Source organism: Cydia strobilella, chromosome 3, assembly GCF_947568885.1.
Source record: "Cydia strobilella chromosome 3, ilCydStro3.1, whole genome shotgun sequence".
Taxonomy (NCBI): Eukaryota; Metazoa; Arthropoda; class Insecta; order Lepidoptera; family Tortricidae; genus Cydia; species Cydia strobilella.
The window spans coordinates 20022762-20047114 of NC_086043.1; the positions used below are offsets into that span (position 1 = coordinate 20022762).

Here is a 24353-nt window from a genome sequence, read left to right on the forward strand (position 1 = left end):
ACCTAACCTAACCTGTCTCTAATACCATCGCAGTTCGAATCAAACCTAACCTAATTTTTATTATATTTAGAATTCTTCAAATACCTAGTTTTATTAAATATTTACGTTCAAGGGGGATACGATTCAAACCTAACCTAACCTGTCTCTAATACCATCGCAGTTCGAATCAAACCTAACCTAATTTTTATTATATTTAGAATTCTTCAAATACATAGTTTTATTAAATATTTACGTTCAAGGGGGATACGGTTCAAACCTAACCTAACCTGTCTCTAATACCATCGCAGTTCGAATCAAACCTAACCTATTTTATTTTTATTTTTTGAGTATCTAGGTTTAATCAATATTCACGTTCGTTACAAAGATCAATGTTGAAATCTCTAATTCACACAATGGAATTTTAATGTTACTTTAATGTATGTACAATCTACTTAGTAATTGGGTTTATCATAATTGCTAATACCACGTATTTTGAAGCAAAACAAGATATCAATGATCAAACAAGACTCTGTATTGAAACAAGATTTTTAATGATCAAGAGTTGTATATAAAGGCCCGAGGCGAATTCTTTTTCATACTACTATCGATTGACTGTCCACGCTGCTGTACTCCTACATCACAGAAGGCATCAATATGTCGGTAAGTCCTCAATTATTTTCACTTATTATTAACTACAAATGTTTTTCTAATGCTAAGAATTTAAAAACTGTGTAATCATGAAATTATGTAAATTTATAACTGTGTAAAATCGTGTCAATTAGTAACTCATGTTTTTTGATGCAGAACTCCACCTCAAATGTCTTCGATGATCAAGACTATACATTTAAGCAGTACTATTATCCAGTGTCAGATGCAGAGGACAGTCTAACTTGTGTACCAGGCGAGCCGGTGAAGCGAAAATTAAACACGTCCAATATCGATGGATTCTTTGATCAGCCAAAGTTAAAGAAGAAGAAATATGCATCATCCACAGTCGGAAAAGGCTGCAAAGGGGGTATACAATACCTATCTACTAACAAAGACGATGGCGCGAATTCAACACATCTAATAAAAATAGAAATTTATGATCTCAAAAAGCTATCCAAAGTTGATGCAAGCCAACACTGGAAGTTTGCGGAGGTGCGTGCAAAGTATTACGTCAACGAGTCAAATAAGCATTACAGCAAAACCAAAGAGTTATTGTTTGGAATAACCAAAGATATTTCTGACACGGAAGAGTGTAGAAGATATCAATTCAATGTTAATGAATAATCATAAAATGCTGTAATTTGTAAATTATTTATGCTTCATTGTTAAACCCTAACGAGAAAGCCTAATTAATAATTATCTATATAAGACTTATTAGAGTACAAACTAGTTAACTAATCATTTTTCGAAATTAGGTAATGATTGATATCTCATTAGCTAAATATTACACACTTTCAAGTTTGTGTATATAACATCTCATAAAAACTTAATGCATATCATTTATATTTGAGTCATCACAGTGCACTCAATGGTTATACAATTTACGTTTCGATCATGGATGAAATATCTGAAGAGGATGTTAAAAGTACATTTTTCGAGGATGAAGACAGCATGGATTGCAAGATGGTTAATATGTGCCTTGAAGTGGAAGACGTTGAATTTATAAAAGATATATCGCAACGATTCTGGACATTATGTGACTTTGAAGGAAACGATGATCAAATCGAAAATGATGTCTCTAAAACTAGGTAAGCATTAGCAATCTTATACTTATCTTTACTAAGTTTTTGTGAAACGTTTATTTCGATTTTTTTATTAATGTGTCTTTTTTGTACTAGTGTTATTCACCAATCTGGAGGGGGGATAAAAAGGAAAGCAGCGGACATTGCGCAAGCAGGACCTTCTAGTGTAGTTCACGTTTCGGAGAATGATGAAGAAAAGAAATTATGCGAGGCGTGTAATATTTGGGTAAGACTGCGATATTTTTCAAATCATTTGAAAAGTAATATTCACAAGAACACAGTCATCGAAAACAACACCCATGAATTAAGCAATGTTAGTTTAATCAACTCTGCATTTGGATGTCGAATCCGCACTTACAGAATAGGATCAGATAATCAAGAAATTGAATTTGAAACCCCCGAATTATTTTTTGATGTGATACAGAATAAAATTCACACTTTAATCAAAGAATGTTTAGATGAGCTAACCGTGATTAATGTTAATTTTATAGTTCATGCTGAGTTTGTGCAGGAAACCAAAGACTTAAAAAACGTGTTTGATTTTCAAAGTTTTAATTATAACTTTTGCATGGGGGATGATTATGAACCGCTTATTCAAAAAGTAAGAGATGTTTTGTGTACGCGCATGAGTGAATTCGAGAAAAAAGATAGTGGTTGGTCTTTGAAAAAGATTTTATTTGTGGACATGAATGTCAACAAATTTAATCCTTTCAAAGGATCATCTTATTTGGATTTGCCAAAAGACATAAAAAGTAAAAAGGCAGTGATAAATGTGCAAAATAACGATCACCAATGTCTTAAATGGGCTTTGTTGTCCGGGTTATTTCCTGTTGCAAAAAACGCAAACAGAACTAAATCATATTTGCAGCATCAAAATAAGTTAAATTTTAGTGGTATAAGTTTCCCTGTAAAAATGAGTGATATCAAAAAGGTTGAAAAATTAAATGATATAAGTATTAACGTATTTGGATTAGAATATAATATCATTAGCAAAACAAACAGCATAGTGGGACCCTTGCATTTTACCAAATCAAGAAAAGATAGACACATTAATCTCTTGTATTTGAGCAATGGTAATACCGGTCATTACTGTTACATTAAAAACTTATCGCGGTTAGTAAATAAGCAGATAACTGCTCGCCATGATGCAATTTATATTTGTGATGGTTGTCTTTTATATTTTACATCCGAAGAAAAGTTGAAAAACCATCAGAAACATGATTGTGCTCATGTAGTAACTGAGCTCCCGAGTATTGAAAAAACAAACAAAAAAAATTGGTTTGAGGAAATGAAGCCAAACAATAAAATCGTATTTGATACATTCATACGGAAACACAAGTTACCATTTGTAATTTATGCAGACTTCGAATCCTTTTTGAAACCCATATCAGACTCGGACTCAAATCTGGATCCAACAAAATCATTTACACGTAACGTTCATGAGCATGAAGTTTACAGCTACGGTTATTATGTAAAATGTTCATATGATGATAACCTTTCAAAATATCGTACTTATACTGGACCTGATTGTGCTAAGCATTTCATGGAAAGTGTGAGCAAGGATGTTGCACAAATCCAACGTAAGATTTGTTTTCAAAAAGCTCCAGTCCCCTTAACTACAGCAAATGAAGAAACAATTAGTAGGACAACACATTGTTTCATTTGTAATAATGAGTTACTATCTGACTACGTTGAACATTATGAATGGAGTACGGGTCAATTTGAAGGATTGGCACATTGTTTTTGCAGTTCCAAATACAAAACCCCTCGATTTGTACCTATATTCTTACATAATTTAAGCAACTATGACGCTCATTTTATTGTACACGCACTAAATTTTGATAAAGGAGATGATGAAGGAGAGATTTCAATTATTCCTCAAAATAAAGAAAAATATATATCGTTTTCAAAAAAACTACGTATATCTGGACAAGAAATCGTTTTACGCTTTTTAGATTCCTTCAAATTTATGTCTGAAAGCTTGGAAAAACTATCTCAAAATCTAAAACTAAACCAATTCAAAGAGTTACAAAAGCAATTCCCCCACCAACATGACTTTAAAAGGCTAATTAGGAAAGGGGTTTTTCCGTATGAAATGATCAAATCCTATGACTCATTAAATGCAACATCGCTCCCAACTAAATCAGAATTTTACAATTATTTATGTGATAGCCCCATTTCTGATGCGGACTATGCTCATGCTCAAGATGTTTGGAGTCATTTTAAATGCAATACAATGTTGGATTATTCTAACTTATATCTGAAAACCGATGTAATGTTACTGACAGATATTTTTGAAAATTTTCGAAAACTTTGTTTAGAAACATATGACCTGGATCCATCACATTATTATACAGTACCTGGTCTAAGTTGGGATGCAATGCTTAAGTATACTAATATTGAACTGGAATTACTAACTGACTTTGAAAAAGTAGCTTTCATTAAATCGGGTATTAGAGGGGGAGTATCACAGTGTAGTAATCGGTACGCCAAAGCCAACAACGAGTACTTAAAAGAAGAATTTAAACCAAATGAGCCTAAATCTTACATTGCATATTTTGATGCGAATAATTTATACGGGTGGGCTATGTCTCAATACTTACCTATTGGGGAGTTTGAGTGGATAAACGAAAATATTGACTTTAATATATCGGATACAAGTGATTACGGTTACATACTTGAAGTTGACCTTGACTATCCCGATAACTTACATGACTCTCACTCTGATTTTCCGTTGTGTCCAGAAAATGTTATCATCGGTAATTGTAAAGAACGAAAGTTAGTCCCAAATTTAAATAAAAAAACAAAGTACATTATTCATTACAGAAATCTAAAACAGTGTATAAATTTAGGTTTAAAAATAACGAAAATTCATAGAGTTTTAAAATTTAAACAAAGCCCTTGGCTAAAAAAATATATTGATCTAAATACTCTCCATCGTACACGAGCAAAATCGGATTTTGAGAAGGATTTCTATAAGCTGATGAATAATGCTGTGTTTGGTAAAACGATGGAGAATATTGAGAAAAGGGTTAATGTTAAATTGATTACACACTGGGAAAATAAAGGTAAAGTGCAAGGTGCCCAATCGTTAACCGCAAGACCTGAATTACACAGCGTGTGTATTTTTTCTGAAAATTTAATTGCTGTTCAATTACATAAAACTAGGTTATGTTATAATAAACCAATTTATTTAGGCTTTTGTATTTTAGACATATCTAAAACATTGATGTATGACTTTCACTACAACTATATGAAAAGTAAATTTGAAAATAATGTTAAATTACTATATACAGACACAGACAGTTTGATCTATCAATACTTTACTGATGATTTCTATTTAGACATAAAACCAGATTTACCTCAATTTTTTGATACCTCAGAGTATGAAGATGGTAATGTGTTCGGTTTCCCACAGTTAAACAAAAAGAAACTCGGATTTTTCAAGGATGAAATGAAAGGAAAAATATTGAAGGAGTTTGTTGGATTAAGATCGAAAATGTATGCTATAAGTGTTGATGCTGCAGAAGATAAAGATAAATTTAAAGCAAAGGCAAAGGGTGTGAACAAAGCTGTAACAAAAAAAATGAAAATGGACGATTATAAAACTTGTCTATTTGACGGGGTGAAAAAATATTCAAAAATGTATAGATTTAGATCAATTAAACATGTAATTTTTACACAGAATATCAATAAAATCAGTCTCTCGCATGATGATAGTAAACGTTACATTATACCGAATTCCACTGATACTTTGGCATGGGGTCATTATAGCTTAAAAAAATAGAATACTAAATAATTGTATGATAAATAAAATAAAATCATGTGTTTAGCTACTAATATTTGTAAACTATGTATACAATAAAAATGTGTTTTTTTCTGTACAGTTCATTAATATAAATAAACTAATTTTAACTATGCAGGTTTTAATCTACATTTGTATATAAATATTATTCGATGTAAGTATGTGATAAATGTTAGAATATTTTATAAGTACCAATGTTTTCATGGTATATTTTGTAAATAGAATAATGGTTTTATGTAGTTATAATAAGAAATATATTTTATTTTTAATGTATAATTCTGTTGTTTTGATTTAAATACATTTATTTCTCCACTATCTTCCTCGATTAGAAGACGTGTTACTTGCCGATAATAAAAATAATGATTCATTTTGTTCATCCATTTACAGCAATTGTTGCTGGCCCCAGTAGTTGTGGGAAATCACATTTTGTAACAAGTTTTCTAAATAATGTCAATGCAGTTTGTAATCAATCATTCCAAAAAATTGTGTGGTGCTATGATGAAATGCAACCATTATACAATTTAAAGAATGTGTATTATAACCAAGGTATCCCGGACTTGAGCATGTTCGATGGTAAACAAGCACAACTGCTAATTATAGATGATTTAATGAGAGAATCCGATGGACGGATAGTTGATATTTTTACTAAAGGGAGTCATCATCGAAATCTAAGTGTTTTTTACATAACACAGAACCTATTTCATCAGGGAAAAGGACAACGTGATATATCATTAAACGCTAACTACATTATTTACTTTAAGAATCCGAGAGACAAAACTCAAATAAGATATTTGGCAAGACAAGTTTATCCAGAAAACTCGCATTTTATTGAAGAATCTTATAAAGATGCAACTAAAGATGCTCACGGTTACTTAATGATTGATCTTAAACAAACAACTGATGATAAATATCGATTTAAAACGAATATATTACCTATCACATCATACTGTACAGTCTATGTTCCAAAAAGAGGCTTTAAATAGGACTTACACGAATAGTTTTAGTCATTCTATAAATATGCATAGGAGAGTTATAACACACCAACATTTACTCAAAGCACTTCATACTTTAAAACCAAAATATCGAAAAATTATATTAAAAGCCTGTAGTGATGAAGAAATAAATGTTATTTGTGAATGTATTTATAACATTTTAAAAGGTAAAATATCCCTTCCTGAAAAAGAAAGGGAACACTTGAGTAAATACAAAAACATTTTACGAAAACTAATATCAAAGGGTAAAAATAAAATACGTAAAAATATAATTGTACAAAAAGGTGGGGCATTCCTACCTATAATTTTAGGAGCAGTTATTAATGGTCTGCTAAGTTCACTAATTAAATAAATATGCAGCATGCAAAAAAAATGATACTCGTTGAACCAGAGTTAATTGATAGACTTAAATCAAACAATGGAAATAACTCAAAAAATGCTGCGTCAAGATTAGATGATGAAATGCAAAACATTATAAGCAGTAATTTGAATGATCGTGAAAAATGGGCATTATATTCTCAAGCTTTACAAAGATATCTGCATGCTACTGAAGAAAATAGGAGACCACTCAAATTATCTATATTAACTGATACTGAAGATGAATCATCAATATCAAATAAGACCGAAGTATCATATAAAGAAGAAAAAAATGAAGATCCTACTACAGTTTTGAAACCTCCTTCGTCAGATATAGATGAAACTCCTCAAAAGTTAAACACATATAAAACGCAATATACACCATCTTACATGGTTAAATTAATTCCTAAGACTTATAAAAAAAGAGGTGAAGCATTGATTGATTTTATTATAAAAAGTAAGCCTAAAATTTGGTGGAAAGAGGGGGGAGAAGTGGTTATCAATAATGAAGTTATACCAGATAGTAACATATTTGATCTTATAAGTGATACGGTAAGACCGCTTAAGCGCAACAACAACAAACCATTAGGTTGGGAAAAATTTGCTTCTACGTTGAAAGAATTAAATATTCCCTTAACCTTTATTGGTAACCCCAGCTCTTTAGATTATTTTAATCAACTATCAATGCATGAAGCAGCAGACAACCATAAGAAGGACGAATTCAACACTTCAACGCCGATTAGATCTAAGGCTATATCTAAAAAAACATTGGATTGGGAAAGATGGAACCCATACTAGATATATCTAGAATATACTATGACGTTTCTCATCCAGCTGGTTTTAGTAGCATTAACAAATTAACAGAAGCTATGCGAGGAAAGATGAAGCGAACTGATGTTAAAAATTGGTTGCAGTCTCAAGAAACTTACACTCTTCACAAACCTCTGCAAAAACGGTTTCAAAGAAATAAATACATCCTGTCTAATTTTAATGAACTTTGGCAAGTTGATTTAAGTGATATGCGTAGTTATAGTAAATATAATGATGGATACAAGTATATTCTGTGTGTTATTGATGTATTTAGTAAATATGCCTTTGCAAGAGCGATGAAAGATAAAAAACCCGAGACAGTAAAAACCTGTTTTGATAGCATATTCACAGAAGCTAAAGCTACTCCAAGACATATTCAGTCGGACAAAGGTACTGAGTTTGTTTCAAAAGTTACGAAGGAATATTTTAAGACTAAAAATATTAATTATTACACAACAAATAACCCTGATATTAAGGCTAGCATTGTAGAGAGATTTCAAAGAACTTTAAAGATGAAAATGTGGCGTTATTTTACTTATAAAAATACTTACAGATATATTGACATCTTACAAGATTTGTTGCTATCGTACAATCATAGTTTTCATTCAAGTATTAAAATGTGCCCAACTGAAGTCAATAATGATAATATTATGACAGTTTGGCGGAATTTATATGGAAAAAAAGAAAACAAAGTCCATGTTACTGAATACCCTTTGCTGCAAGTTGGGGATCATGTTAGAATAACTAGACATAAACATATCTTTCAAAAAGGCTATGAAACTAACTGGAGTGATGAAATATTTGTGATTGATAATATTATAAGAAGATCTCCCTGGATTGTTTATACTTTAAAAGACTTAGAGAATGAACCAGTTACAGGTACATTTTATTCAAAGGAGCTGCAAAAAGTATTTTATGACCCCACCACCATGCACAAAATAGATAAAATAATACAATACCGTCGCATTGGTGGCAGAAAGGAAGTGTTAGTCAAGTGGAAAGGTTATCCCAACAAATTTAATAGTTGGATCCCCGCATCAGATATTGAAAGAATATGACTGATGATAGTTTTTATTTAACACTGTTGAGCAATAGTTCAATTTCCTACTATCCAGAAAACACTACTGCAAATTTTTTAACTAAATTACCAAAAACTATCAAGTTGGAGGGGGAATGGTCTGTTGGATTAGTAGAGTTTCATTATCCATGTACAATGTTTAACGTTCAAGAACATGAAAATGTTCTTTATATAAAAAAGAAAGCGCTCTTGCAAAATAGTGACGATACGAATCAAAACGCAGGAAGTGATATAATTGTAGAATATAAATCTCACATACCAGCTACAACATATGATAATGTTAACAACTTTTTAAAAGCTTTTAATGAGAATCCCTTGTTGAAAAATCAAATAAAAATAAGATATGATGAAATATCGAAACTTGTAACAGCTACTCGTACTAATACAGATTTATTATCCTTAATTATCTCACCGCAATTAAGCCTTCAATTAGGGTTTGAACCAGGAACAAATATAGTATCAAAGCCCGTTGGTAAATATCCTATCAACTTATACTTAGGATTACCATCACAGATTTTCATTTATTCGGATATTATTCAACCACAGATAGTGGGGGATGTTATGTCATCTTTATTACGCATCATACCACTTGATCCAACTAAGTACACTTATGGAGCTTACAAAATGCATGCATTTTCACCAGCTCACTACTTATCGGTAATGCGCAGAGAGTTTGATACTATAGAAATAGATATAAGAACAAGCATTGGCAATCGAGTACCATTCCAGTTTGGTACATCCTGTGTGAAACTACACTTTAAGCGTATAAAATGAATCAAAGAAACGTAAATGGTATTTGTCCATATCAACATTATTACTCACATCAGGCCGGGTCTGGCGTTGGGATTGTATATAAAGGTGTCTCTCATCAGCGTGGACATGGAATCGGAAGTTTTTTGGGGGGATTATTTAGATCCGTTTTACCTTTATTGTCAAGTGGATTTCGAACTGTAGGTAAAGAAGCATTAAATGCTGGTATTGGATTACTCTCTGATATGATGAACTCTCATCCTTTGGAAGACTCATTAAAATCACGTTTTAAAGATGCCAGTTCTAATTTGAAAAGGAAGGCCGATGAAAAGATTGATTCTCTAATGAGTGGTTCAGGGTATAAAAGAATAAGGAAAGCAAGGCAATCGGTCATTACACGTAAAGCACTACAAGGAAGACGATCTCTTAAATCATCAAAAACTAGATTTGAGGATATTTTTTCGTCTTAAAAATGGCATTTATACATAATCATTCATGTGAATGTGCTAAGTCCGAATTGGACTTGTTTGCTCTACCATCAACACAAACAAGCATCGAAAGTGGCCAATGGATTCATTACAAACCGATTTCGTCATTGAGTGATGATGGACCTATTGAGTTCCAAGTACCTGGTACGGGGGATGATTATATCGACTTATCTCATACTATGCTCTATATAAAAGCTAAAATAGTAAGCCCCGATTCAAATTCAATTAAAACAACAACTCAAATGGCACCTGTTAATAATTGGTTACACTCACTCTTCAATCAGTTAGATGTGTATTTAAATCAAAAACTTGTGTCTCCACCAAATAACACTTATGCATATCGTGCATATATAGAAACATTACTTAATTACGGACCTGCAGCTAAAAACTCTCATCTTACATGTGGACTGTGGTATCAAGACACTCCTCACAAAATGGATGCTACAGATAGTACAAATAAGGGGTTTTCTAAAAGACAAGAGTTAGTTAAAGTAAATGAAGCTATTGACATGGTTGGTCATTTACATGGTGACATATTTAATCAAGACAAATTTTTAATTAATGGTGTAGAAACACGTATTAAGTTAGTGCGAAGTAAGGAAGTGTTTAATCTCATGTGTAACAGCGAGGATGAAAAATTTAAAGTATCAATTTTAGACGCGAGCCTGATTATTCGAAAGGCTCGTATCAATCCGTCTGTATTACTAGCACATCAAAAAGTTTTAGCCTCAACTACTGCTAAATATCCTATCACTAGAGCAGAAGTTAAAGTTTTAACGATCCCAACTGGAATTCAGGGTAAAACGTTAGATAACATATTCCTAGGGCAAGTACCTAAAAGATGTATTATAGGGTTTGTAAAAAATTCGGCATTTAATGGTAGTTTCAAACAAAATCCATTTAATTTCGATAATAATGGAATAAACCTATTTAGTTTATATGTTGATGGCCAACAAGTACCATCAAAGACATTACAACCCTCATTTAAAGAAGGTTTATTTACATCAACTTATCATACATTGTTTTCGGGGACGGGTATTCACTTTTTCAATGAAGGTAATTCAATAGGTAGACAGGACTATGGAGGAGGCTACTGTTTACTAGCTTTTGACTTAACTCCAGATCTTTCAGCCAGCTCAAGCTCACACTGGAATTTAGTCAGACATGGTAGTGTGAGGCTAGAAGTTCGTTTTGATACAGCATTAACAACCACAATTAATTGTATAATTTATGCTGAGTTTGATAATGTTATAGAAATAAATAAAAACCGGGACGTAAGTGTTGATTACAACAGTTAATGACTTAATATATAAAAGAGACAATGATTCATTTCATCATATATGTAACATAACTCAAGATGGATACACAAGAAATTAAACACTATATGAGTAAAATTAATAAAGCCTTGGAATCGAATGTATTTGCAGCTAACAGGAGCGGTATTCGACATGCGTTAAGTGACGTCTCGTGTTGAACTTCAGTTGAACGGAAGAAATCGTGTGTTGTCGAATAGGTAAATTCGCTGACAGCAAATGAACATTTCCACACTAGAGGTGGGGCGTTTTACTGGAATAGATTTTGGAACAGGTATTTCTTAATGGACGATCTTTAGTTTTGTCGAGTATTTAAAAGCACGGACTTTAATTGTTGAAATATAACAAATATGAAATTTCCAACACCTCGTACAGCCATTCTTACCTTTACTTTAAGTAAAATATTTTTTTGTTAACTGACAGTCTGTCAGTGTGTCTGTTGGAACAAAAAATAATGGAGGTAATTTTTACGTTGTTAATATGTCAGTTGATTAATGGACTTGACTCAAAACGTCACGATACGTCAGATCCCTACTAATAAAAAGTCGATATTTGCATAAATAACCCTTATTTGTAAGACGCTTAAGCACGGGAAGCACGTAAATTGCCTATTGGGGGTCGTACTCGTAAAACTGGTATTTTTATAGAAACGTACTTTTGGTACGCACTTTGCCTACGTGTCCCGGCTCTAGTCAGGATTCTAGTTGTCAAATGCATGAAATGATCTCAAAAGTAGACTTTTTTGTCGATGGGTATGGCCGCCATATATAGATTTATCACATTCAAAAGGGGATTCTACGGCATAGAGTAAACTGCAATTTTATTTTTCCATACTATTTTGATTCCTCTACTGGACGCAAGATGGAGTTATAGTCAACTTTCGATCATGGCGTCATAAAAATAAACCGCAAGAACATGACATGCAGTTGCGTGGGTGTAGATCTATCATGAAAACGAACATGTGACAATAATCTATGATTTAAAAAAATACTTGACAACTAACATAAAGTAATACATATACTACGAAATGTCAAAAAGAAAACAGATTTATTATTATAAATATACAAATTATATAGGTATAAATTTTGATTTTTAAACCAATGTTTGTGGGTCCTAACCCCGGCTCGGTTCTTGTAACTTGTGTGCAAAATACCAATTGCTTTTCGGTTAAGTAAAATATCATGAGGAAGACGGACCAATCACAATCAGGTATATTTTCCCCTCTGGGTTAGATGGCAGTGAGACAGGGCGAGATAGTGAAGAATGCGGCAAAATAAGCATTTATTGTGTTGTTAGTAGTTAGTAGACTAGTTTTTTTTCTAAAAAATAAAAACTGACGCAACAGCAAGCTCATAGCTATGAGCCGGAGTCTGTTAGGTGCAGGCTTAAGGGCTAATCCCGTGTGAAGCGGAGCGTCGGCTACATAACTGCTGGTTGCATCTGCGTACCAACCTCTTCCAACTCATGTTTACCTCAGCTCCTTTGATTAATAAATTAAGGTAAAATTCTTAAGAACACTTGCCTGTGCTATACTCTAAATTGGACGCTATGACTAATTAGTTTTTATGCAACGTGACGTGGGGTTTTTAATGTTGAATTTTCAATGGCATATAAGACAGCCGGTCGTATATTGACTCAGAAATTTATATTTTCTCAGTTTGAATGAACAGCAAACTGGAGACTGAGATTTTATTATTATAGGACATTCTTACACAGATTGGATTGACTGAGTCCCACGGTAAGCCCAAGTATGCTTGCATTATGGGTACTCAGACAACGATATATATATATATATAATATGTATACAAATACTTAAATACATAGAAAACACCCATTACTCAGGAACAAATATCAAATATGCTCACCACACAAATATTAAATGCCCTTACCGGGATTCGAACCCAGGACCATCGGCTTCACAGGCAGGGTCACTACCCACTAGGCCAGACCGGTCCTCGTTATTAATTTTAAACTTATTATTTTAGGTGTTCTTAAGAAAAACAGTCTTAACAGACATTGACGGAAAATTGGGATAACCCTAATACCAGGTGCGTCGGACTACGCAAAATGGAGGATTCCATACCTACTTCTTCTACCATGTAGGTATATCCATATGACAAACAAAGCAACAAAAAAGCCAAACAAAAATACCGTATCTTCGCAGTACTACACTTCAGTCCTTTTTATTAGAAAAGTAATATGTTTAGGTAGCTATACCGGCTATAGCTATACCGGCTATACCTATACCTATATGCAAGTAATTTTGTTCTGTGAAACTTATTAGTAGATTGTGTCACAAGGGAGCAAAATGACATATTTATGGCGAGGGCGTACAATTGAATCCTAAACGAAGCGAAGGATTCTATTATAGAATCCTGAGCGTAGTGAGGGATTCAAGTGTGTTACGCCCAAGATGGAAATAATTTTGCTGCCATGTGACACATATTGCTTTTCACATCACCTATGAGGTAAATATATCCTTATTTTATTACTCTAGTGTATTTAACCTACTCGTATTGAGTCGTATTTTGCCACCTAGTAGCCTCGAATTGGTTGTTATATGTGGCTTTCCATAAAAGAAGGGTCCTCATTATGCTTCAAGTGCTATAAGGACGTTTTCATCTGAAATTCCAATATAAATTGGAAATAGGGGATATTATATTACGGCAATGTTCTGGCACCAGAGTGCAAAACTAGCCTTTTTAGTAAACCATAGAGTAACTTATACATGTATACTACACCTGTAACAGGTTTTTGATAAGTTTTCAGAGATCTTATCTTATAATTTCGGGGGTCCTTGCGGATACACTTCGACCCATAGGGATCTTTTGTGCAGTTACCCCCTAGGAAAGATCCGTCCGCTACTCAAGAGCTTTCCTCACCATCTCCATATGCCGGATGATGGACCTTATGGGTAGCGTTTTGAATTCCTTTGGTTCTAGATAGCCTGTTCCAAAGTCCTTCATTCTTTGTCTGGCGAGGGCGTGACATTCACACATAAGTGGTGTTCTATTGTCTCTTCCTCCTCGCCACACATACGACAATCGGTGTTGTCAGCATGCCCCATCTTGGCCAGGATTCCCTTGACCCCGTAATGGCCAGTAAACACCCCCGTTATTATTTGGAGTTGCAGTTTGCTAAGTTTCCAAAGCTTTTTGCTCCAACCACAGTCTACCCCTTGTATAAAGAGCTTTGAGTGCTTTAGACCCGTCAGACTGTCCCATTCTTCCTGGTGTTTGGTCTTAGTAAGGTCTTTGATAGCCGTTGTGATGGTTCCCTGTGAGAGCCCCACGAATGGTTGGACCTATAAGGTTGTTTGCAGATCCGGCTCTGGCAAGTTCATCTGCATTTTCATTGCCTATGAATCCCTCGTGCCCTGGGATCCATACCAGTTGCACTTTGTTTTGCCTTCCAAGCTTCTTCAGAGCTTGGATGCCATTGTATACCAGTCTAGAGTCCACTCTGGGCGCCTTAAGCGCTTTGAGTGCAGCTTGACTGTCGCTGAGTATATAGATATTCTTCCCTTGGGTTTGTCTAACTATATTCTCATGGACACAGGCAATTATAGCGTATGTCTCGGCTTGGAAGACAGTGGCGTAATTGCCCATGCTTATGCTACTACTAAAGTCATTTGCATAAATGCCTGCCCCAGTACCAGAAGTTTTCAGAGATAATAAAATATGACATTGATGCATCAAGGCGGTTTGTTTACAAAGGACCTACCGGGAAACGCGAATCAGAAATTTCGCTATCTGCCTCTTTATCGCTCTATTATGCAAGAGTGACAGAGATTGTCAGAGATGTTAGATAACGAAATTTCGATTTTCTTATTTCGCGATAGACCCTCAGATTGTGATAGTGGCGCCCCCTTCGCAGAATTTCGCGTAATATTTCCTATTAGAAAGCCACATTTTTACGAGCTTTTATTTAGTTTTACCTAGCTGTCTCGTCTGTCTGTTCCAATCAAATCTTGCAAGTTAAATTTGGCCCACTTCTCGGGTGTTCAATAAAGCTGAAAATTTGCATACAATACAATATTATTATGGTACCATCGAGCTGATCTGATGATAGAGACAGGAGGTGGTCATTGGTGGCCAAATTTTATTATTTTTAGGATATTTGTTTATTTTTATTTGTACTTTTGACATGAAATCATTATTTATATGAATAACAATATTGTGACATCTTTTTAATTCTAGTCAATTTTATTTTATTTAAAATTTTACTTAAGTATTTTAATAATATATTCATTATTCTAAGAACAAATTAAAATACTTTCTTGTGCAAATATTTTAATTTGTGTATTTTTTTTTACAAGTAGTCACACTACTATTTAAACTATAAACGAAATAAATATCATATTCTTGGAAATTTCGACCCATGCCACCGAGCCCGGGTGGCCGAGCGGTTGAGGCGTCTGTCGCGTAAACGGAGGACGCTGGTTTGATTCTAGCCCCGGGCACTGGAGGCTTTGGTCATTTTTTCCTTTGAATATGATATTTATTTCGTTTAAATTCATTATTTTAATTTTAATTAATTTAAATTTTATTACAAATCTTGTCCAAAGTATTGTGTCGATTATTTATTATAATGATATAATGATACTAACAATGTCTTATGGAATTTTTAAATTTCTGAAATAAAAATATTTTATTTATTGGAACTTTGTGATAAAACAACGCAAACTAATTGTGTTTGAAAAAATTTAAAGTAAAATACAGGCAGCGATAAAAGCTTGTACCAAAAATGAAAATTTTGGCAATCGAAATCGACACGAGTTCCTACTTTTCGCTCTTGTATCGTAATGTATTATTATTACAGTACATATGGTGCTACTTTTTCGCACTAGTGTGTAAAAGAGCACTTTTCGTGCATATGTCAAAAGTTTAAAGAGCCATACTGTATATACTGTAAAACATTGTACGATACACGTGCGAATAGGTAATTCGCAACTCGTGTCGAATTAAAACACTCCCTGCGGTCGTGTTTTAATTTATCGCCACTCGTTTCGAATTTCCTCTTTTCCGCACTTGTATCGTAAATAACTATTACAGTACATATGGTGCTACTTTACCGCCCTAGTGCGGTAACTAGCACTATACGTGCGTATGTCGAAAATTTAAAGGGCCATAATTATGTCCTGTAAAACGTTGTACAATACACGTAATACAATACAATAATTAGGCGAGTATAGTCGACGCCAACCTTAAAAAAGCAAAGGGGATTTTCCACAGAGCATGATGAACTAAACTTGAAGTCGGCAGTCTACGTAGACGTTAAAGTCAAACCAACCAAAATTTGCAGCTGTCATTCAATTAAAATTTATATATGGCAATGTTTTAGCAGTCACTATATGGCATGTGTATTGTCAGAATCGTATTATGTATTTGTTGGATTATTTGTGTTTTGTGATAAATGGGGAAACCATGGTAAAACCCTATAAAAGCGGCGTGCGGGAGCTACTTTTCCACATGATAAACAATTTTACAATAATAAAAAATCAGCACGAGGTTATTCAAGCTTAAAAAAGGCAATGTTTACAATATTTGGAGTTGATTACGGGTAAGTGGAATGAAACATCTTAATACTTGCACCATATGTAGACAATATTATATTGGTTTAGATACTTTAGATTAAGGTTTCACAGCAAATTGAACACACCTAATAGGTATAGGCGTACTTACCTTATGAACTTCATCTTTAAGTTCCACATTGTTATGTTTTAAAGGATACATATTGGGACCGTGCACGACGACAGCGCCGCCTAGCGGGCGCAACTTTGGGATAATCTGTCACAAAATTTTCAAACGAGAAGTAAGTAAACATCGTAATAATTTCAATGAAATCTAATGATTTTACAGTATATTAGACATATTTGGACGGTGGTTGTATTGCCAATTACATTAGCATTGTGGTTTTCAGTTAAAAATGAACGTGCTTGTGACGGAAACAGGGTTTCGTGCCATTACTCATGAAATTATCTTCCAGCCCGAAACAATGAATAAGGGCAAAAATTTGGTGTTAGCTGGGCACGTAGTGGAGGTGCAAGACATCCGGCAAGGCGACAGGAGCTACATGATCAAAGCCAGAGTGGTTCGTCAAGCCTCTGTGACGGCGACAGCGTACAAGACAGCCTTAATTCTTAATACCAATCGTCATGTTACAAGTGTAACATGCGATTGTGTTTATAACAAAAGTGGAAAATGCAAGCACATTGCAGCACTAATTTACTACATCAATCATGAAGAGAGTTCCACTAAAACCAGCCAGGAACAAAGATGGGGCAAGCCAAGTGTCCGACAATTTACGAACGAAAAGTATTCCAAAGGCAGATACTTCCACGAAATGTATCCTACATCAAAAAAACACAAGTGTGAGGCTTTTCAGTTTGGTGTCTCAGATTTTAAGGAAGATTGTGCCTTGAAACGTGTACTGGAAGCTGCTGCAAAAAATTGTGCAGAAGATATTGAAATTTCCGTTAGCAAAGTTGTCCAAAATTTAGTAGAACAGACTGATATTAATATTCAAAGAGAAGATTGTGTGACATGCCTTGAAAACTTTAATATTTTTAGAAAAGAGTTTGAAGTATACAAAAGTGATTCTAGTCTAGTTATAGAAAAAACATTAAAAAACTTTTATGAAACAAATGTTGTGTTGGAAGATAAAGACATTTTTAAATTATGTAGTGACACAATAGAACAATCAATGTGCGAAGAGTGGTACTCGGCGAGGAAGCTAAGAATTTCTTCCAGTACTAATGTACACAACATAAAAGTACGTAAAACAAAAACAGTGGAGAGACTAGCACAACAGATTTTATTTCCAAATCCAATTGATTGCTCAGCTACTCAGTATGGTAAAAATAATGAAAAGTATGCATTGGAAGAATACCAAATTTTGACAACCTGCAGAGTAATTAGACTCGGAGTGATTGTTAGCAAAGATCAGCCTTGGTTGTGCACTAGTGTAGACGGTGTAGTTGTATGCGATGAATGTGTCAGAATGTTAGTAGAAGTTAAATGTCCTATATCTTGTAAAAACCAACCTATTGTAGATTTTGATATAAAAAAATGTAACGTGCAATATTTGGAGTTTGTGAATGATGAACCAGAACTAAAAAGAAGCAAATTATATTATACCCAAATCCAAGTGCAAATGTATGTCACTGGTATGACTATATGTGATCTCTTTATATATTCACCAAAAGGTAGTTGCATAGTAAGAGTAGACAGAGACGAAGACTTTATTAAAGCAGCAATTTTAAAAAGTGAAGAATTTTACTTTGCTTATTATCTACCGCTCTTGTATTCTACAAGAACAAGCCAAAGTGAGAAAAACCAGCGTAGTTTTACAGGTAAAAATATAATTAATACAATGTTAGGTAATTAACATTTCAAATATGTAATAAAAGGTAACTATTACTGATCTCAATAAGTACAGTTAGCATCATTATTAAATATAAATGACATAAGTCAACTTCTACATTGTTTTCCTCTTCCAAGTCTTTGTGTTATGTTTTGAATTAAAGATGTTTGTGTAAAAAAGAATCACCTATTTATGTTGTTAGCTGTACTAAATACTGATTAATTATAAAATTTTAGTTAACAGAGTTAAATTATATTAATGTTTAAATGTTGTAATTGAAAATGTTTATTACTGTTTTTTTTATATGTACTTATAGGTATAGTAAAGTAGCTGAATATTGCAGTATCACACTAAGTTCAAAATTGCAATACACATTTCTAAATGTAAGTAAGGAACTTAACATTTTAATATCCTAGAATCCTAACATACCTAAATATATGACAAATGGTAGGTATGTACAGTCGAATTCATAAATATGCATACATTTCTTCACCTAATCCATTGCAATATGGTGATAAAATTTACACACATTTATGAACTTGACTGTACAGTAGACTTGTGAAGATCTTGATCAGTCCAGTGCTAGGTCATAACATACCTTAAATTGATTATCACATTTTCATAGGTCCACGGGCCCATGTTATAAATATGTGGCGTTCAATGCCTAATAATGGTTCCTTGTGCTCCATGTGCATAAGGGTCCATCAGGCATGAAAAGCAACATAACATTTACAGGTTTTATGTGTGAAATAAAAACAAATTAAAATGCAATGTTTTAATAGCTTTTTCAATAATGTACAAATACATAAGTATTGTAAAAAAAACTGTTGTTTTATTTGTTGGAAAATATAGGTGGTTGCAGGTTTACCAGTACACAACAAACATGTAAAATATCATCAATGTGATCAAATAAATTTTCAGGAATTTTATGTAAAATCTGATAAATTTTTAGTCGCTGCATTATTCTTTCAACATGAATTCTGACTCGAGCTATTTTATAAGTTGCATCTGTCTCTTCTCTTGTAAATTCACTTTTATTCTTGAGAAAAGGTGGCATAATAATAGCAATTTCTTTTCCACTTTCATCAATTACCTTTTTTATTGCCGGAAATCCCTTATCAGCCAATACAATGTCCCCATTTTCTAAGTAGTCGACTAATCCTGACTCTACTGTTATTTGTGAGTCACTTTTTCTTCCACCACTTACTTTTGACTTGAACGAAATGAAGCCTCCTGGAGTAATACCAATAAGCACTTTAGCTGTAAAACCCTTCTTATAGTGTGAGTAGCATAACACACGATTATCGACACTTGATGGTACTTCTATAGGAAACTCTGTACAATCAATAATTACTCGAGTGTTACTATACTCCGGACGGAAGCATTCTGGCATTGTCTGCTCCACAGCATTTTTGTTTGGCCAAAAAACCAAATTCGATGTAGCAGCTGCTATTTCTTCAACGTATGAGCAGAATATTCTTGACACTGTTGTTCTATGAATACCGAACAAAACACTCAGTGCTGAAAATGTGACACCAAGTTTCATTTTCATCAAGAAAAGTAGAAGTCTATCTTTTTCGCTCACCATATATTTGTGATTTTTTTGTGTAGTTTTTAATAAAAAGTAGAAGTTGTTAAGAGTAACACCTGCAAGATCTAGAAGCTGTTTATCGGTTTTAATAGATTGAAATCCAGCAAAATATTTATTGTCAGTTATGGTGGCTTGATCCACAGAAATACTTTTAGCAGTATTACAGCCTCGGTGTTTTGTTATTTTAAAATCCTTCATAATCTTTGTACTGATATCTATTTCTGTTTGAACTTCAGCATCACATGTTTCTTTTCCATAAAATATGTACCTGTTACAGGTAAACGTCTTTCCTGGATTTTGTCCATCTGGATATAGGTCCACTTGACATTCACTATCAATTTTTAAAGACACACTAACACTATTTTCCAGCAATTCAAACTCACTTGTATTACTAGCACTAGCACTAACTGCTTCTATTTTTTTCGCGTTTCTTCGTTCCATATAACGTTGAAACCTCGATATTGCGGCATTTTCGTCAATCCGCCTTGATTTGTACTCAGGGGGAAATATCCTTGGAACATAACTGGGACTGGCTTGTTCATCAGCTTTTCTACCACTGATAAAGTGAGCACTGCAAATTCTGTCGTCCAGTTTTGGGTGCCATAGAGATCCATCGGGACTGTAACAAAATAATTCACCGTCAAAACTTCATACGATTACAACATAAATCAAATTATTGCGTATTTAAGGAAGGTATGATTTTAGAGGTTAGGATAGGTGACTTACTTTATTCTTCTTACGGCAATTATCCATTTATTGCGCTGTTCTTGTTTCCACAATGTTGTAGGAAATCTATAAAATTTGCAGTCACTATTTCTGCTAGTGTTTTCACAATTTATAACAACACAGCTTGCTGTGTAGACCATTTTTATCTTAAAAACATCGAATGTTTACTACAAAATCATACATTTGACAGGACATGCCTCCCGACGTAGTTGACTTTTTTAGCCGTAGTGAGCGCTGTGATCGTTTCGGCTTCCCTCACCACCCGCTTTGCACGGAGCGAATAAGATGCCTGTTTAATTAAATACATGCCTTTAGAAAAGTGAATGAAACGACAAATTTCATATCTTTGGAAGGATTTCGAGGTTAGACCTAATCCGATTGTACTATAAAGACGTATGATATAGAATTCACCCATGTAGAAAACTTTGAGTGTGCATTTAATGTAACTTAAACTTTATATTGGCTCCACTGCCCTTGTTAGACTTATAAGCTTATTGGTAGCTTGTAAGACTTAGAGAGAGTGAGAGTTTAGTGTAGGAAATAAAAGTAGTGGACCCCTGCAGTAATTCCTCTGCCAGAAAAAACTTTACAGTATGATAAAGTATCAAGAAATAAAGAGTATTGTATAAATTTCCAAAGAATAATATTAAGAGGATTTAAGTAAATACCTAAAGTCTTAACTCGTTAATATCTTTTTACGGAAAAATGCTCCGTTCAAACTTTCTTCGCCGGACATATTCATGTAACGTATTGCAACAATATATGAAATATAAAAAAAAATATCCCAGCAGAAATACCAATATTAACAAAATATAATTTTTTGGCGTGTCTTGGACCGGAAAATAGCTCCGTCTAATTTTTTCACTGGAATGCAATTTTATTGCCGTTTTATACCTACAAAATGAAAATCTAAAAAAAATTCCATGTAACTATACTATTTTCAGAAATTGCCTTTTTACTCCCTGTGGAAAATTTCTCTATCCATTTTATTTATTGAATTAAGTTCACAGTTTTCTTACCATTCAATTATAAAAAAATCCAAAAAAATAACGAGCGTATTAAAAAGTAAACATATCGGGAGATTCGGTAGCAGTGTGGTAGGGAGCGGAGTGTACAAGCGGGGTGCGGGAGCGGTACCGGCCGCCGCCAGCGCACGCGCCGCGCCTCGCCCGGCGGTGGCTTACTGTTTTCGTTTGTTATATTTATATTGTCTGCAGTCGTACGGGAGCAAAGTTCGTTATTAGGCCACCAAACGAAGGAAAATCGGGGGAAATAATGAATGTTAATTAAAATCAATTATATGGTAAGTTTTTTCATATTTTCGTAAATAACTCGTAAACGGTGGCCAATTAGTTGTTGAACGTAAATAATCTACATAAAATTTACTACAAAAAAGACTATGGATCCTTTTTGCTAGGATTAATATTAAAAAGATATTAAAGAGGGAATGGTAATTATAATCAATTCGGTTCCTTTTTTCAGGTTTTCGTAAATAATTTGTAAAGTGACCTATAGCAAAAAGAAATCTGATACATAAATAATTTACAGACAATTTCCTACAAGAAACAAGTGGTACATTTTTCGCTAGCATCAATATTTTAAAAAGATATTCAAGCGGGATAGTTAATTATTATCAATTTTAAAGTCCTTTTTTAGTTTTTCGTAAAAACCTCGTAAACGGGGGCCCATAGCAGCAAAGGTTCTGGTAAATAAACAATCTACATAAAATTTCCTACAAAAAACATTCCGAAAACTTTTCTCTAGGATCAATATTTAAAACGAAATTAAAGGAATAAAGTTAATTACAATCAATTCAGAGGTCACTTTTTTAAGTTTTTCGTAAATATCTATAGTAAATACAATACCTATACATACATATTTACTTACGTACATTGCAAGTTAAATAAAAGCTTGTAAAAATCACTAAATGTAGTGTAAAGAATCACACACCAGTGACAACGACAACTCCCTTCTTAAGTGCGGGCTGCGAGTCACGCGGTCGGGTCGGGACGCTAATCTGCTACAGGAAGACGGTACATTATTGCGTAACCGCGGGATGGATTTATCTTCGCTTCCAAAATTTCGGTGTTCTGGATGATACATCTTTTGGATATTTTCGATTAAAGTGTATACGTGACTACTTAGTATATATTTAAAAAGAAATCAGGCTGAGAAATTTTCCACTCAGTTTTTAAAAGTTCTAAAAAAATACATAAATTTGGGTATGCATTTTTTTTGGATTTTCTAATCCACTACGCCAAATTATATTCTAAGATCATATAAGAAGAAAATAATGACAGAGCAATTTTCCAATGAAAATAAGAGTCTAAAAAAGGAATTATCATAAGAAAAATATTCTCATGTTTGACAAAAGTTTTAGATTTTTTTCTAGTATCACATACAGACAAAACTTCCGTAAGACACAGACATATTAAATATATTAGAAACGGGTCACTCACGTGTTTTAAGTCGAAAACGCTCGACATGTTTCTCTCCGTACCGAGCAGCGTCATCAGGAGCTTGCGTCGACGGTGACGGACCGGCGCAGACTGCGGGCCGCAGCCCTCCGCGCCCGATGACTCGGCGCGGGCGCCGGTGGCGGCAGGGGGGCGAGAAACTACCCTCGTTTACGGCATTATTGTCAAATGATGGGTTGCACACAACATGACATTTGGTTTTGGGCCCGCAGTCTGCGCCGGTCCGTCACCGTCGACGCAAGCTCCTGATGACGCTCCTCGGTACGGAGTAAAACATGTCGAGCGTTTTCGACTTAAAACACGTGAGTGACCCGTTATTAATATATTTAATATATCACATATTGATACAAATAACCTATGTGGTAAAATAATTTTGGACGTAGGAATTACTCGGTTCAGTATATAAACAGATTTGTATTTTTACGTATTAATACCTAACTTAGGAGTGTTTTTTTTTGATATTTATATGTTAGTTACGGCTCATACTAGGTATACAATAACCAAGCAAAATTTCATCGACAGAAATTAATGCATGGGTCTCCATACAACAACTACACCTATTTCCTACACTATTTGGGCTTAGAACCTTTTTTGTCTATAAATACTCAGTTACTGTTATTCTAAAACAAAAAAATTGCATGTTTTCAAATATTGACAACGTCACGACATGACAACGCGTAACAACATCGTAACAATGAGTGGATCGTAAGTAATTGTTACTATATTTGTCATATATTTATTTTATAAGTAAGTATTTCATAAGTAAAAATGTTAATATATATCATATTACAGTCGTTCCCCAAAACGTTCGGAAGGTACCGGCCGGTACGTAACCGGGAGCTGGCGGTGGGGTTCGTGACAACGGGGCTTGGGGGTCGCTCGTCGACCAAGG

General features: G+C 34.0%; 2 protein-coding genes across 2 annotated transcripts; one reads left to right on the forward strand and one right to left on the reverse strand.

The window, feature by feature from the left end:
- The first annotated feature begins 17102 nt into the window (after positions 1–17102).
- Positions 17103–19216, forward strand: LOC134756064 (uncharacterized). The gene has a single exon (XM_063692863.1). The coding sequence runs from the start codon at positions 17231–17233 to the stop codon at positions 18689–18691; it is 1461 nt and encodes a 486-aa protein (XP_063548933.1). The 5' UTR covers positions 17103–17230; the 3' UTR covers positions 18692–19216.
- A 137-nt stretch (positions 19217–19353) lies between these two features.
- On the reverse strand, positions 19354–21171 carry LOC134756063 (uncharacterized). The gene is made up of 2 exons (XM_063692862.1): positions 20985–21171; positions 19354–20877 (listed from the first exon to the last, which is right to left on the reverse strand). The coding sequence occupies exons 1-2, from the start codon at positions 21122–21124 to the stop codon at positions 19500–19502; spliced, it is 1518 nt and encodes a 505-aa protein (XP_063548932.1). The 5' UTR covers positions 21125–21171; the 3' UTR covers positions 19354–19499.
- Between the last annotated feature and the right edge of the window lie 3182 nt (positions 21172–24353).